Genomic DNA, 17,900 nt, shown 5'->3' with positions numbered 1-17,900 from the left:
TGGTACTCCAAGTTTTTTTATTGATTGATTGAAATATTTATTAACAGTTTGCAGAATTACGGTACATTTCAAGCACAAACTCAATACAAACATACATTACACTTGTTTACAAGAGGGTCCACCATGTTCAATTCATCCAAACCTTTAGAGACGTACAAATAGAAATAGACACTTCTATATAGTCAAAGATAGGTCCGAGGACCCCCAGGGGTCCTTGAGAAGGTTCCTGGGGTTCCCCAGCTAATATAGCATAACATATCTGTTTAACCACTTTAACCTTATTTTATACACCGGGGGAGAGATACAGAGAGTGTGACAATGAGAAAGAAAGAGAGCTGGCAGAGAATCTCAGGTCCTTAAGGGGGTTCCATGGGGTTCACAGAAAAGATTGTTAATTTATCATTAAAATCATTTTGACTACTTTAACCCTATTATATACATCGGCTGTGTGAAATGAGTCAATCTACAAGCACACAACTGCTATTTCCCCCCCAAAAAAACATTTTTGAGACATCATTGTTCTGTATCTGTTCCCTAGTACAAAACAAATTCAGATGGGGGTGGCCAAATACACAAATTTGACCTTGACATGTTTGACCTTGGCAAACGTTTGAGAACCACTGAGAGAGAGAGAGGGTGAGTTTGTGGGTATCAGAATGCTTTGATTGTGACAGCAATTAGGATGCTAATAATAGTGCAAAATGGAATCCATCATGACAATTATGAGAATGATGATATCTGTTTCTGTTACAGGATACAGACAAACACCAAGGGTTGCCATGACTACAGGGAATGGACATCAAACTACCGTTCCTGTCAAACATCCACACACTGCCATGGTGAGTGTGTGTGTGTGTGTGTGTGTGTGTGTGTGTGTGTGTGTGTTTTGTGCGCATGTGTGTCAGTGAATGCATGTACTGTATGTGTATGTATTTGGTTAAAATGGGTAGGGTTTAAAAAAAGGCAAGAGTTTGCTCTGGTGCACTGGCCTAAAAGTGGGTCCTTAAAAACTGCTAAAACTTCTGAAATGCATGCATGTAGATATGTATGTATGTATGTATGTATGTGTGTAGTATTTAAAAGGGGGGCTTTTTTGTAAAAAGCCCAGCCCACCATACCTTAATTTATTTAAAATTACTCCAAGATAGGGTTACCAGTGAAGGGCAAAATGCCTATTCACTGGGGACTATGCAAGGCAGAGGCGTCCACCCCCCTGAGTCCAAGTTAGGCTAGACTGTGTGTGTGTGTGTGTGTGTGTGTGTGTGTGTGTGTGTGTGTGTGTGTGTGTGTGTGTGTGTGTGTGTGTGTGTGTGTGCGTGCTCTAATGCAGGTCTACTCTACAGTACATAACAGCTGTGTGGTCATAGTGAATAAAGGGTGTGTGTTGTGTAACATCCGTTGGGGACATGACTGAAATGCCATTCGGTCTCACTGTTTCCTCCTAATCAGACATTGCTCATTGTCGGTGCGGTGCTGCTTGCTTTATTGTGGTGGCGGGTACCATTGCTCCTGTTTGTCACGGAACGTAATTGTTCTGGAGGGTTCTGGAGTTTATTATAGTCCGCTCTGGGGGGGGGGGAAATAAATGCTTCCATGCACAGCTTTGAACGGCTGACGCTCGTCACTGACCTCACAGTGAGCTGAAAAAGAGTTTGAGAGAGTTGTGTTTGCCCAAAACACAAGATAACTTAGCTATATTTGTTTTCAATATTATAATGTTAGACAGTATAATGCCACAGCTCGCTTGTTCTTCAACCAGCCAAAATTCTCACACGTCTCCCCCCTTCTCCGCTCCCTCCAAGTATATACTTTTTGTTGCTAATTCACTCCGACTGGCAATGAAAAGTATATTTCTCTCATGCCAATAAAACCCATTTGAATTTATATGAATAGAATTAGATCTTTTCCGAAAGTAAGCTACTAGTGAATAGTGATATAGTTGTTTGACATCAGTGCAAGTTGAAAATCTCCATTATGTGCATTTGACACTGTTTCTGTTCTTCTATATTGCATGTTTATCTACATAATATGTCCATTTGACTCCATATACAGTATGAGTATTTGACATGGGAATTTGCGTCCATATGTGCATTTCACAGGGGGCTCTGGCCCCCAAGGGTCGCGGCGCGATCCACCGAGCCACCCACGGACCCGGTTACGTGGCCGACCCACGGGTTAGGCAATTTTAGTATAGGATGGCCATATCGGTCAGCTTTGGACAACCGGCAATCCAACTGAGTTCATGCCAAGCATCGCACCCTTGATGATACACAGTTTGAAGTCGACCGGTCGGGAGGTTCTCCAAATACGCGAATGGCATTACACAGTTGTGATTCTTGGTTGAAAGAATATCGTATCCGGTGAAATACATTCACAGCCCGACACTTCCGCTGATACACTCTCTGCTTTAGGTTGTGACCAGGCTTTTCTCTTGGCAGATGAGTAAGGCATGGGACCGAGGCTAAGCGGCAAGCGGTGCTCGTTAAAGTGCAACTCGGCGGGGAGCTCTGTCTGTGCAGCATATGTGCAGCAACGCTCAAATATGTCCCAACTCATCACATCTGGCTTTGATGCAACCAGGGTGAAAATACGTTGGTCCTTGTGTCCCTATTCTTCTGCCCTTAGATGTCATATAGGGCAGTAGTTCTCAAACGTTTTCGTGTCAACCCAAGGAGGACCCCAAATTGAAATGTTTGGTCATGGACCCTCATCTGAATAGGTTTTGTGCCAGGGACCCAAAGAATAGGGGGAGATTTTTCTTTTTTACAAAACAGATTTTTCAAAAGATTTCAAAAATAAGCTACAATTGACGAACTTGTAGATCTGCTATTTTTTTCAATGATTATGATGCTATCTACTTTTCCTTGGGACCCCCTGGAACCTGGAAGGAAAAGGGAACATTCAGATTTTCGGTAAATAAGATAGCAGTGAAGAGTAGACCCCTGGGGAGTGGTGAACCCCCGGTCAAGTAAGATTTTAGGGTTCAATTTAAGTGGGGTATAAAAGGCAGCCAGCTAGGCTACTTGAGTGAAAAGGTGCTACTCTCCACCACTGGTTGTAAAGGGGGGAGTTACGGGGGAGTAGACAGGGGGGTCAGATTGTTGAATAGAGCACAGTGCTGCCAGTAACCTGATCGGACGGGTCGAGTCTCATTGTGCTTGGCCTGGCGCTGCGCGGGGCAGCTCGCTCTCTCCTGATTGCTCTGGAACGGGACAGAAGTGAACACAACGGGACCTCTCAGCCCTGCATTATTCAACACGCGTGCCGGTGCCTCGAAAGAGGAGAGGGAGGGGGGAAAGAGAGAGACCCCGGCCGTCTCTGTTCCGCGCGAGATAATAGAGGAAGGAACTGGAACCTGGAAAAGCTCGTGCTTAAAAAAACGGGGGGGAAAAAAAAACAACCCCTCTCCTACCCCCCCCCCCCCCCCCCCCCCCAAAAGAGTGTTGTGTCGTCACGACCCTGCGAAACTCACGCGCCCGCCTCGCGCACAGTGCAAACCAACCAACCAACGGCATTTTTTTAGGCTCGCCCGTCCGACCGCTCCTGTTCCTGAGCAGCATGCGGCGCTTTATCCTGCGGTATAATAATTCTAATTAATAAAAAATACAATACCTGCCAGTTGCCACGTTACCGCTGCGTTACTGCACGTCCCAGGCCAGGAAGGATCGAGTCCCAGCCAGGAGGAAGGGTTGGTCGGGGTGCTGTCTTTACACAGGTAGATCAATGAAGTCATTATAATAAATGTAGGCACAGCTGCCTGCTACAGCGGGTATCATCACTGCTGTCAGGTTATTGTTAATGTGGTGTCAGGTATTGTTGTTGTTTTATTTATTAGTCTATAATAATGACCACAGCCTGGTTCAAGACAGAGGAGAGGAAGGTCTGCACAGCCCATTCGTATTTCGTAATGTCATTTGCATGCGTGATTGCGTGATGGAGAGATGACCTGCTATGTTGTAAGGCGCTACATGCGCAAATGATGCACACGCAGTGTCGCAGGCTTGTTAGTCGTTAGGCTAATGAATGAATAGGGCTGGTGGTTAGTGACCTCATTAGTGAGCTGTCAGCTGTCCGTCAAACGGAGCTGTCCTAGTCTCTTCTGACAGAGTTGACCAAGCGAGGTCAGTAGAACACACTGCTGCTGCTGCTGCTGCAGTAGTAGTAGTCTATCTATCTATCTATCTGTCTATCAGTCTATCAGTCTGTCTGTCTGTCTGTCTGTCTGTCTGTCTGTCTGTCTGTCTGGACTTCTCTCATTCTCTCTCTCCTCTGCAGCAACAATGTAACCTACATGAAGAAATGACCTTAACCTGATTTTAATAAATAACATGGCCCATATAGTCTAGACAAGACAGTCAGGATGGCTGTGTTCTAGAAAAGGCAAACAACAAGTTAAAAACCTTTCGCAGCAATGTGTTGTGTACAGAATCTGAAGGGGGGGATGACGAAAAAACATCACATGGATGCACCTGGGACGTATGTATCCTCAGTGATGTATCCCAAGGTCATCTGGGTTTCGGGTCTCTCGAACATCATACCAGGCGACCCAGCCGGGGTGATCAAGTCCCGACTTACGTCCCAGTAGCTACCCTCGATCAGTCCCATTTGGGAAAGACCAGGGCCACACAATCCGTTGCTCCTGTCCTACTCTGCCGGGACTGGGAGGTAGATTAATCTGGTGGTTGGGGACTAGGCTCTGTGGGTTGACTCCTGTCCGAGCCCCTCCTACGTCTCACCAGGTCCACTCCTGCTCTCACCAGGTCCAGGACCTGTGTGTTGCACCAGAGTCCCAGCACCAGACACTTCATTCAGTTGTGGTGTATTCTTGAGCCGAAATGGTTCTGCAGGCTCCACCTGGGCAACGGCTTGAATGGCCCTCCTAAAGGCCTCACGTGGGTTTGTTGGGCTTCCTCCTCACGGAAGAGAAAGACACAGGCTTTGATTTAGAATATGCTTATATAGAATATGCAATAATAAAGAGTACAGTGCATGTATGATGAAGACAACGACAAAGTACAATAATGTACAATAACAATCAAATATGAGCAGGGGGTTTTGTCCCAAGATGCTCTGTTGTGAGCAGAAAGGATTGTTGCAGATCAAACACAGTTTTGATTTGCTTTTTGTTTTTCATCCTTGTTTACCCTTTCTGGACGGGAACCCCTTTTGGTGTTTTAACTAAGCATTATGTTATAATTTAGCTACTTAAAAATAGCAGATGTACAAGCTCATAGCGCACCACCGAGTGGTGCGCTACGAGCTTGTAGGTCTGCTATTTTTGAAAAATCTTGAAAATATTTATTTCAGAAAGCTGGAGGATTTAGAAGAGTTTCTTTTTAATTCCGACGTCAGGCCTAACTGACAGAGTTAAGGGCTCTGACTCGTCTGACAGCCTCAGGGGAAAGAAATGTCCTGCTGTGAGTGTTGAGCCTTGAGCTTTGAGATGCATCATTTGAATGTGGCTGTCCGTCATCCGCCGGGGGTGATTTGTCCTTCAGATTCAGAACCTTTTTGCTCTGCTCGAGTAGCCTGATATATTGTACTGTATGAGTCCTGCAAGGCCGGGAGGGACCTGTGGTGGTGGTGGTGCCGGTGGTGCACTTGGCCAACCACCACCTTCTGCAGGGCTCGCAGATCCTGGGAGGAGCTGTTTTCATACCAGAGGGCGGTGGTCGCCCCGGCCAGACAGACTACTGGAGTGGTAGAAGAGTAAAAGGATTTCAGGGCCTTCTATTGATTTGTATGTATATCCCTCAACTGTCTGAGGTGATATAGGTTTGTTAGCCTTCTTTGCGATAGACTCTGTGTGCAAGTAAAAACATTTTTGGATAGTTCAAATATCTACAGTAGAAGCTCACAATGTTTCGATGTAGATCGGCTATTTTGAAAAATGTTAAATGTTTTTCAAAATTGTGGAATAGTTGATTGGCTACAAACACACACACACACACGCACGCATGCACACACACACACACACACACACACACACACACACACACACACACACACACACACACACACACACACACACACACACACACACACACACACACACACACATTGATAGAATGCATCCAGACCCACAGGCCCTAATTTCGCCAGTGCCTTACCCGTTATCCCTAAACTTCTTTACTTTTTTCTTTTTTTACTATTTTGAAATAGTTCAAATAGCCGATCTACAAGCTCACAACAAAATAGTAAATAAAACGGGGGGAAAGTTTAGTGATAAGGGGCAAGGCTGTAACAAAAATAGTCTCAAATTCAAATGTCAAAGCTTAGTTTAGTTCCATTTGGAGATCGTCTAGCACAGCTGATTGACAACAAACAGCGATCGAGAATTCCTCCTCGAGCTGAGACATATTTTGTCCATGTTGTAATTATTCCCATGAGCAACACGCACAGTCTGCAAAGAGGGGAAATGAAATGGGTTGTTCTGGGATAGTTGCAGCATCTCCCACAGGCCTAATTTTACTTGAAAGGCATGAATGCAAGAGGCAATGCAAGGCGGAAGGCAGTTTACAATGTTGCCTAATAAATATGACACTGATCTGCGTAGTTGTTTGCGCGACGATTATCTGCGGACGGGCGGACAGACAGACAGACAGACAGTTGCTGAATTGCAATAATGACACTATAGTAACCAACCCAAGTACAGTAATTACGGCCACCGGCTACATTCGAAGTCTCTGCTTCTTATAGATGGCCAAGAATAGCAGACAGGAGGCAGGTTAGATAATAATGAAGATACATGGTGCTATGTCAGTGCTTCCCTCCACCTCCCACTGGATATGGGACCCAGTGTCGTGCGTGCGTGCGTGCGTGTGTGTGTGTGCGTGTGTCCTGGTAGAGGAATGGGTGGAGGAGGCGACGGGGTCAAAAAGAGTCAAGCTTGTATTTATACTTTGTCACAGAATTGCTTTCAAAAAGTATCGCTTAACAAAAACGATTATATTTGTACGCTCTCAGGGATTTCAAATAGATTAGGATTTTACTGTGTTGAACCTCTGATCCATCTAAAAGAAATGGATACGGACGGTGATATTTTACCTACGTATTTCTGCCTTCTTCTTTTTCATTTATGTTTAACCACATGAACCCTAGCATCCCTATTCTGGGGTGAACATTTCACTCTATTTGTAACTGTTTAACTCTGTTTTAAAATGTATTTCATTCTAGGTTTAATTCTATGTTTTATGTAATTAATGTCAAACCAAGCAATCAGACGTGAGAGCCAGAAAAACATCAACAATAAACCAAACGACTTCCAGTCTTCCAGCATTAGATGCATAATGCAGATAACATTCTACAGCTGTAAGAGAGTGAGCCTCGATCCACTCCTTTTTATTTAATTTTTTTTCAGTTGAAACTGTATAATTAATACGTATACATTGCTTTATGTCAGTTAACACAGTAAACATACATACTTTACTTTAAAACTTAATTTAACTCTGAAGAGTGCAAGCATGTACACTCTGGGAAGGAGGTGAATGTGGGAGTAATGGAAAACAGATAGGGTGAAGGAGTGCGCGCGCGGGTGTGTGTGTGTGTGTGTGTGTGTGTGTGTGTGTGTGTGTGCGTGCGTGCGTGTGCAGCGAACGAGTGCATACTATTACTATTCTTGTGAGGGCCAAATGTCCCCACAAGTATAGTTGAATTTGAGAATTAGACAATGTGTCCCCATTTTCCACCGGGCTCGGGTTGAACTGGTTCCGTTCTTTTTATTTTTTATTTTGAATGAATTGGTTCAGATCCCTAAAAGTTGGTTCAGAACTAGAACCAAGAAATACTTCTTCTTGCTCTGAAGTGGGAACCAAAGTGGGCGTGTCACTATTCAGGTTCAGGAAGATGCAGATGTGATATATAATATATCATCATAAAAAAATGAAGAACGGAACCAGTTCTAGAACAAAAGTTATTTTGGTGGAAAAAACGGGCCCGAGAGGACAATTTCCCTGGTTCTCACAAGAGAAATGTCAGTTTTTATAGTTAGGGTTAGGACTAGGCATTTAGAGATTTAGGATTAGGGGTTGGGATTGGAACTATGTGCCTGAGATTTTTATGTAGCTGCGAGCTGGTGTTGCACAGGATGAAAAATGGCCAAAGAAAGAGAAAATGATGAAAACGGCATTTATCTGTATCATTGGCGTCATAAAATGTTGATGTCCTCACAAGTATAGTAAAACAACGTGTGTGTGTGTGTGTGTGTGTGTGTGTGTGTGTGTGTGTGTGTGTGTGTGTGTGTGTGTGCGCGTGTGTGTGTGTGTGTGTGTGTGTGTGTGTGTGTGTGTGTGTGTGTGTGTGTGCGTGTCTGTCTGTGTGTGTCGGGGGTGCGGTAGGAAGAGAGGATATTAGTAGGAAATCTGTTCTGTCTCACATCAGGGCTGGAAGTGTTGTTGACATTAAGCAGCCAATGGGCTTTGAATGGCTGATCGGTTGATGGCTGTTTTCCAGGAAGTGAGTGCTGCTCTGCCCTGTGTTATTGGATGAGTCCTAAACATTATTGTAGTCAAATCTGCGCTATACTCTCACACACATAATCATCTCACTGATAACATACGAATAACAATCTAGAGACCCAGTGGTTTTCAAGATTTCAACATGTCCAAGCACACCTGTTTTCATCACAGAGATCTGCATGTTCACAACGTGTCGCGATACGGCACATTGTGAGATTGTAAATCTGCTATTTTCAATATCTTGGAAAATGTGTTTGGAGGAGGGGGGACCAGGTTGAAAGGGGTTAAGACATCATTGTTTATGGAATGTGCCTCTGTACTGGCCTACTGGGAAATGAGTGCGCACAAAGTACTGAAATATTATTCATAACATTTTATAATTTATATGGTCAGTCACAGAGCACCAGAGGGAACCATTTGTCTAAACATACCTACACACATCAGGTGTAAATAGGTTGGTGAATGACCCATTGTTTTGCTAAAATCAGTCGAAAGAACTGTCAAGCTCTGTGATTATTATGGGCAAGATTGATGTGTGAAATCCCCCATTGGACCGAGTCCCCTTCTGATCAGCATTCAGGACTGAGCCTTTGAGAAGGATTTATCCAGAGTCAGACAAAACCATTTCAAGTCTGTACATGTCTGAGATAACTGGAATTTTAAGTGGTTCTGGGAAGGTGCAAATGACTTTTTGTGGCTATTTTTTGCTTGGCCCATGAGAATGGTTGACAGCTTAGAAGAGATGAAGGCCCACAGCAGAGAGAGAGGCGGCGGTGGCTCAGGGGTAGAGTGGCTGGATGGTAACCGTTGCCAGTTCGAACCCAGGCTGCCCCAGAATATATGCCAATGTTGATTTCTATTAATCCAGAATGAATACTACATTGTATTTATCGTATGTTAGCTTCTTTTTGCTTCTCGTTGCTAGGCAAAACCTGCTTCCATGGTGTGACGTCATCGAAATCCAAAAACTCTATGCAATACACGCACGCACGCAATCTTTAGTGGGGTGAGGGACGATGTTAGGAGCTCAATAAAACGGTTAGCATATTAGCGTTTCTATTGCTAGATTAGGTGACCGGCTGTGGCACGACAATGGCCAGTTACTACATCCGGGTCACGGGGGGCAAACCACAGGGTCTTCTTCGCAGCCTTTTTTGTGCATTTTGTTGGCACTGGTCCCAGAGCGCCATCATTTCCTTCCATACGTTACCAGCAGTCAGTAGTGTGGTGGTGTTTACCTTGCTGTATTTTGGTGTTTTCGCGAGACATGGCCAAGGCATTTCTGGGGGTCCCCGGCCAAAAGTGTTGAGAACCCCTGCTTTAGACAGCACTTAAAATGGGGGCTAGTCGTAGTTTTGGAGGTTGTCGCCAGATCATGTCATACTAGCGCCAAAGAATCCATCCGATTGGCCCCATGGCCACATTCAGGTCCACAAAAGGAAGCAGCCAGGCGGGATGCAGGAAGCACAACAATGCAAGCCAGCTATCTGATGCCCAGTGTTACACAATCTCACCCACCGACTATTGTCCACAGCATCCACTGACTATTGTTACAGGCCACTGCAGAAAGTCATTCATTAAACACAAAGTAAAGAACGATCCACCTGCTAACACCACTGTTCTGTTTAGAACCAGAAGCCACCAGTACACAATGAACACACACATACGGGGCTGCACACAATTATTATGGGGGGAATAACGGATCCATTTCAGTGATTCTCAAACTGTGGGCCTGGTTGGGTCATGAGATATTGAAAGTGGGCCCCAAATAATTTTTTAAAAATAAGAACTTAAAGTTCTCCATTGATGGCCAGGTGGAATACAATCGATTGATCATTAAAATAATGATCTGAAAATGCAATCGTTAAAAATCGCAATTTTTTGTTATTCGCAAATCGCAATTAACCGTCAACTTAAATTTGTAATTGTGACGGCCCTAGGACCAGCTCAGTGGCCTTGTGGTTTGAGTGTCCGCCCTGAGACTGGGAGGTGGCTCGGCAAGGCTTACTTATATTACTAGTAGAACCACTGATCTATTTGACTATTCAGTCAACTGTTTTTAACCACATGAACCCTAGCATCCCTATGCTTCATAGCCAGAATTGTAGAGGAGGGGGGGGGGGGGGGGGGGGTGGAGGGCTCCTAGTATAGATACCTGGGGGACTGAGGTCAACAAAGTGTATGTAGGGTTTAAGTTAGGAAAGAACAGATGAGTTTTGAACGGTCTCACACTAAAGCAACGAGAGCAAACAAACTGTTCGTACTGTATGTCTAAACCCAAAGCAGCTTGATGAATGAGAATTCAAGAACAAGCGTTAATCTGGCGGTGAGCGGGGAGTTTGACCTCGCTCTATGTCAGGGCTCCTTCAGTCAAAACATTGTTTTATGTGCCAGAGAGAGAAAGAGGGAGGGAGGTGCAGGGCTGTGCTGAGATTGAAGTGAACAGGTCCTTCCTTATCACATTCCAACCTCAGCATGGAATGTTAGAATGCTAGCCAGAGCTTTCTTTCTGTATGTGAGCGAATAGAACAGCTCTTTGGTTGGTAAGGTGTCTCACACACATACAGTTTGTATTTAAGTTTACATTTCGTTTGAACCTATTTTCTCACATTAATGCATTTCATAATAATATGCTATTATAAAGCTTTTGTTTGTTTGCGACGTAGGTCTGTCTGGAGAAATATTATGCCCAAATATGGAACCTGATTGTGCTGAATTCTCATATTGTAACACAATAACAACGGCTAGTGACCCTCAGACAAGAAGCCACAGGGTCATTTCAGTGCTTCTTTTCCATGTCAAGGACCCCCAAATTAATATGCATTTGGCAGTGGACCAACAAACAAACAAACCCCCTGAAGTACCCCTGGGGGTCCCCGGACCACACTTTGAAAACCACTGTTCGTTTTATGTGCTGTTGAAGCAAGTGGCTGACCTCTGATGATAAAGTTCAAAATTGTATTGATAATGATCTGAAATCACTGTTCATATTGGCAAATAAATACATTTTACTGAAATACATTTCAATAATCAGGGTCACTTACATTTGTATTTATTTATTTATTTGCAGATCAGTCCAGCATTTATTCACAAAACAGTACTAAACAAGAGCTGTGCATTGAGTCTAAGTACCGGTAGTACTGTTTACTGTTACAGTAGCTAATTAGTAGGGTTGTCTGTAAATAGACAAGTGATTAACACAGTTCTAGCCTAGGCAGAGCTAGGTATCTGTGGGCTAATGCTATAATAAGCTATTGAGGCTAATGCTACTTTACCTGTATCAGCCATAATTAATGCTAAAGTTCCAAAGGGTCCAACTAATCAAGCTTTTTTAGGCTTTCCAAACCACATGGCACAGGATGAATCAAATGGCTAAACAGATGTAGGTTCATTTTAGTCGTGATGCCATGTGAATAATCCCACATATTAACAGTCCGACAGGCATTATTTCGTGCTGCCTGTTACAATACTAACCTGTGCTGTGGGTTAAAACTAACCTGTGGCTCCCTATGTGCGTGGAAGTTTACAACTAACCTGTGGCAGGTTAACCCCTACATGTTGGTCTTACAGAGGCAGGGTGTGGAGTCTGTGGACAACCACATGGACTCGCCTGACAGTCAGGAGTTTCAGTGGGAGGTTCTAATGCATGTGGAAGAACACCCTATCCGTCTCAGTTCCACTCCCTCTGTTGAACGGGCGACCCGACCTGTTAAGACTCGGAGTCACTTGTGCAGCGGTAGAGATGATCACCCTCCCCATGCCAGCCTCCCTCCAGTGAACATGGACAATAGTCTTCATTGGAGTGCCAGGCCAAGCTGTGATGCACCGTGGACGATTCAAACCCCTGACTCCATGGTGGCGGCACTGGTGGCCAGTAGGAAATGTACCTCGGCACCATGCACCCGGGCGTCTTTATTCTGCTTCATTTATTCGTGTCAGCATTAGAGCTCATGCCAGGCCTCTCTATTCACATTAGTAGTACACGACGTGCAGCGCTTTCTGTAGTGACAGGGAAGCTTCATTATGTGTCACACTCATCACCACAGTGGGTGTCGGACCTATGTCTGTCGGACCATTGGCATAACCTTTGTCGGGCTAATGTCTTGTCTTATCTGTCTTTGTATCTGCGTAGCACGTAGGAAAATGGGAGGAACACGTTTGTATTTTATAGAAAATGTCCCTTGCAAAACAATTTTGCTAAATTTTGCATGTCATATTTTCCTGATGTATATGCTGTGCGTCCAGTCGAGGTGCTCCGTTCATCCGCTCCTGCTCTCTCTCTCCTGCTGATGCCCTAGTTTGTCTCTTGTATAATAATGCAGCAGTGTAGCTGCAGGTCGATACTTGGGAATCCAATAATTGCTGCTGGCAGCCTGGTGATAAACGTGCGAGGACCTCATTCCAGTTCATTGGAGTAAGCTACTGGTTCTCAACCTGTGGTCTGAGGCCCACTGGTGGGACGGGAGGAATGGATATCGCAAGTGGGTCCCATATCTGAGTTTGTAGATCAGCTATTTTGTGGCTAAGAGGTTTGGTGTATAGAGCCAAAGGTCAATCTCAGTTTGTCTGAGGAAGCTTACAGAAGGAGAGGTCATGGTCACGTGACTGGGCTGACTGGGCTGTGCCATGACGCTCGTCTGGCCATGCCTGGCTATAGTCCTGTTCATCCTTCTACCATTAAAATGCAATTAATTAAATTAAGAGGAATATCATAATATGTGCATGTGTGTGTGTGTGTGTGTGTGTGTGTGTGTGTGTGTGTGTGTGTGTGTGTGTGTGTGTGTGTGTGTGCGCGTGCGTGCGTGTGCTGAGTGTATCATTAGTATTCAGTCTGGAGAGAGTCTTAACTTCAGCATCCTTCAGGCTTTTTGTTGCTGCTTTGTGAGGAGTCTACGGGGGGTCTTAGTTATTGGGAGTGTGTATGTATGTGCGCACGTTGTTTGTGTTTGTGAGCGACGGGCTTTGACACAAGTAGTTGCTATGAGTCCAGACATGCAGAGAATTCCTCCACAAAACAACCAAACATGATTTCAGTCCATGGTCAAGACTCAAACCATTAGAAATAAGTTTGAGGGACGTTAGACAATATGATATTAAATAAATAAAATAAAATGTTATAGCTGCTTTGACTTTTGCACAACAGAAAAGTGAAGCTTTTTGGTCATATGCTTCACACACTGTTGTCACTGTTGTCATGCTTCACATGACATCACAATATAGAATTTAAACTGTATAAGACGGAATTCTGGACCCAGTGTATTCTCTGTGACTGGCGTCGGTGCAACCACACCAGCAAATTCCCAGAATTGCACCTTTTTAGTTGTTATTATTATTGTCTTGCAGTGCGTGGTACAGTGTGTCATTATCGCTGCTAATGTTAGACGTTGTTAACTTGTTTTTGTGCTGACTGTGCGTGCTGTTTGCGTGTGACTGCGTGCTGTTTGCGTGTGACTGTGCGTGCTGTTTGCGTGTGACTGTGCGTGCTGTTTGCGTGTGACTGTGCGTGCTGTTTGCGTGTGACTGTGCGTGCTGTTTGCGTGTGACTGCATGCTGTTTGCGTGTGACTGTGCGTGCTGTTTGCGTGTGACTGTGCGTGCTGTTTGCGTGTGACTGTGCGTGCTGTTTGCGTGTGACTGTGCGTGCTGTTTGCGTGTGACTGCATGCTGTTTGCGTGTGACTGTGCGTGCTGTTTGCGTGTGACTGTGCGTGCTGTTTGCGTGTGACTGTGCGTGCTGTTTGCGTGTGACTGTGCGTGCTGTTTGCGTGTGACTGTGCGTGCTGTTTGCGTGTGACTGTGCGTGCTGTTTGCGTGTGACTGCATGCTGTTTGCGTGTGACTGTGCGTGCTGTTTGCGTGTGACTGTGCGTGCTGTTTGCGTGTGACTGTGCGTGCTGTTTGCGTGTGACTGTGCGTGCTGTTTGCGTGTGACTGCGTGCTGTTTGCGTGTGACTGCGTGCTGTTTGCGTGTGACTGTGCGTGCTGTTTGAGTGTGACTGCATGCTGTTTGCGTGTGACTGCATGCTGTTTGCGTGTGACTGTGCGTGCTGTTTGCGTGTGACTGCATGCTGTTTGCGTGTGACTGCATGCTGTTTGCGTGTGACTGTGCGTGCTGTTTGCGTGTGACTGCATGCTGTTTGCGTGTGACTGCATGCTGTTTGCGTGTGACTGTGCGTGCTGTTTGCGTGTGACTGTGCGTGTTGTGTGAACTTTGACCGGTGTCCTTTATATCTTTATAGCGCATATCCTTTATTTCTTTAAGCTCTCTAAATCCTTGACCGCTGAAGACTATAATTCACACAAGATGTCATGTGATGCGCTGTAATTAATATGTCATGTGGTATTTTTTTTCATTCACTGCTGGAGTTTACAGTTTACATCTTGTGAAAACTTTGTGGCGCAATTCTCGATTACCGAAAAAATATTAATTTGCCTTGTTTCGTCCATCGATTATGTCACCTGATGAAGCCACACATTTGAAAATGAGTGAGCTTCTGGCTTTCCAACTGATACCGGTATGGGTACCAAGTCCAATGTTCTGCTCATGTTCTCATACTCGTATCAGTGGTGTAAAGTAACTACCGGCGGTAAGTTATTTTACTTAAGTCATACAAGGCTAGTACAATTTTGAGGTATTTGTACTTCACTTGAGTATTGTACTTTTACTCCACTACAATTATTTGAAGACTTTACTTACTAGTTACTTTGTCAATTTTGATTATTATAACAAAACATACAGTCACCACTTCAGCCCTATATACACATTTTGGACATTTGAAAATAGCCGATCTACAAGCTCATGCTTTGTCAGCTTGTAGATCGGCTATTTTCAAAATTTGAAAACTTGAAATGAGACATTATGCATGATGAGTACTTTTACTTTTTGTACTTTAAGTACATTTTGACACCAATACTTTAGTACTTTTAGTACTTTTACTCAAGTGCATTTTGAATTTTCCGGACTTTTACTTGTAACAGAATACTTCTACATTGCAGTATTGTTACTTTTACTTAACCCCTTCTGGGCGGGAACCCCTTTTGGTGTTAGCATTATGTTATGCTTTAGCTATTGAAAAATAGCAGATCTACAAGGTCTGCGTGCGTGCGTGAGTGCGTGCGTATTGGAGCAGGTGGCCTCTAGTGCTTCCTGTGTTGAGGACGGTTTCCGTGGACACAGGGGTGTCCTGGCTTCCTGTTAAGATAAACTATAGTCCAATCAGCCACGACTGCTTTCCTTCTGCCTTCTCATTAGTTAGAAACCCAAAGAGTGACACTCCCTTGGGGTCAGGTTGATTTATTTATTTATTTTATACCAGGGTACATACATTTTATCCAGGGGTACACTTTAAAAAAGTCCACCTGTCCCTTAGACACGCGAAATAATTCATATTCAATAATTCATTATTCATTATTATTATTTTTCCAAAACATGTTTTGTTTTTGCCAGTGAATTATGGTATGTGTTATATGTGAGTTTACCATAATCACAGTAATCCTTAATCATATTCCTTTAGCTTTTGGATAGAAGCTCCATGCAGTCAGTTTCAGTTAGAGTACTGCAGAGGCTGGGTGTCTGTGACTGTGACCAGCTGATGGTAGACGCTTAATTGATGCATCAAGGAAGGCAAAGATAGCGTCTTAAATAAAAGTTGTGAAGATGTGTGGGTTTGGGAACCCCTGGCCTACAGTACTGTGTGAAACAAGAATTTGCATATCTCTGCAATCTGCATAACTACGGATGGGGGTTTTCGTTTAGTTTTTTGTGCATGAACACTACATGTCTCTTAGTATCCATATGGTACACAAGCACAACAGCAGACATGTCAGTGTTGGGGAATGTAATGAAAAGGGTATCTTTGAAAGACATTGAAGAGGTCCCGCACACTGTCAGACACAAAAATGTTGCTCTTTTATTAGGTCGACGTTTTGGTCGACCGAATAAAAGTGTCTGACAGTGTGCAGGATCTCTTCTTTGTCTTTCAAAGATACCCTTTTCATCATATGCTCTATTTCCCTACGCACCTGTCACTAGCCTTTTGAGGTGTGCATCGGCCTTTTGCTATAAAGTGTTGGGGAACGTGCCATTTGTTTTTGTTTTGATCAAGAATGCAGTTTGTTAAAATGGCACAGCATGCTACGCACGTTGCAACCTGTACATTCCCTAAAACAAATCGCAGGAAGAAAATGATCCACCATCCAGTTTGCAGCTGGCCATGTGCGTTCAATTGATTGATTGATGGTTTAACCATTAAACCCTTCATATCACGGTACGTCAATAGCTGAAGCTCACACATTTTCAACATAATTGGCCCTCACTAATGTTCATCATAATATGGCACCATTTTGGCCACCCCGTCTGTGTCTCAGAGGAGGGAGGGCTGTGGAGAGTTCAGAAACCAGTGACGACATCGCTCGGGGAAGCTGAGCTATTAGAAACCACAGGCTTTCTATTCCTGGAAAGTTAGCATGCTATAATATAATAGAAGCCATTGCTGTTGTGTTAAAACTGGGGTGAAATGGTTAATTTGGGCATTTTATTTTGAAGTTTCAGCCTCAAACGCCAGGTCTGAACGCTCTGATACAATCCGAGTGCCGCATCCCTTCAGGCTATGGGACGTAGCTCCATCTCATGCACAGACACATGCATTCGCATGCAGAGTGTTTCTTTGCAAAGTGACAGAGAGACGTGCAGCAAAGCTCATGGCTTAGTTCTAACCTATAATGTTTTCACATACATATTTTAGCGTGATGATTAAGTTTAAATCGAGTAATACAGGCCTGGGCCGTGGCTCAGCGGTCCAGGCACATTGGCTGGTATACCCACTAGTCTGGCAGTGTGCCGCGGGTTCGACTCCCGATCCCGACGGCCCTTACTGCATCTCTCTCCCCATTTCCTGTCAGCCTATACTGTCTGTCCCTCTATAAAAAATAAATAAAAATAAAAGGCGAAAGCAGCACCAAAAAAAACTAAATGAGTAATACACTGTTTGGCTGTCATCTTGAATGAGATTAAAGTATTTCTGTAATCAAAAGAAACCACCTGCAATGGGAATCAAACAGGTGAATGAAATCAAGATTGATTAATATGCATGTGAGCCTCGACACGTCATCATCATGCAGCATGTTTTTTTAGATTTTTATTTTGACTTTTGATATAAAAATACACAAAAATAAATATTTCCCAATTGTTTTGGCATCCATTCTTATGCCCATAACCCCATATGATGACCACGCATATGGTCTAAAAGTGTGGGAAAACATAATTTTCATTTCACTAGGTCTTTAAAGGGACACTTCACCCTTTTTTTGCAAAAAAATATATGTTAATGACGTTTAGAAGCTTTTGATCACTTTCCCGGGGGTATTTATGTGTGTAATATGTGGTTTTAGATATTTTAGATTGTAGCAGTGAGCCTGTTGTCTCTGATGTCATGGACACTGGTCTCA

The 17,900-nt window shown here is 44.0% G+C and overlaps 1 protein-coding gene across 1 annotated transcript in view; it reads left to right on the top strand.

The window, feature by feature from the left end:
- Positions 1 to 17,900, top strand: part of palm2akap2 (PALM2 and AKAP2 fusion) — a 117,368-nt gene that overhangs the window by 69,123 nt on the left and 30,345 nt on the right. Inside the window, exon 9 of the mRNA XM_080756404.1 lies at positions 754 to 839. Coding sequence (XP_080612530.1) covers positions 754 to 839 — 86 coding nt within the window. The remainder of the gene's footprint in view (positions 1 to 753; positions 840 to 17,900) is intronic.

Source organism: Protomyctophum bolini (genome assembly GCF_963924005.1).
Source record: "Protomyctophum bolini genome assembly, chromosome: 22".
Classification (NCBI taxonomy): domain Eukaryota; kingdom Metazoa; phylum Chordata; class Actinopteri; order Myctophiformes; family Myctophidae; genus Protomyctophum; species Protomyctophum bolini.
Note: the sequence above shows the minus strand (reverse complement) of the source record. Positions and strands in the feature narration are given on the sequence as shown.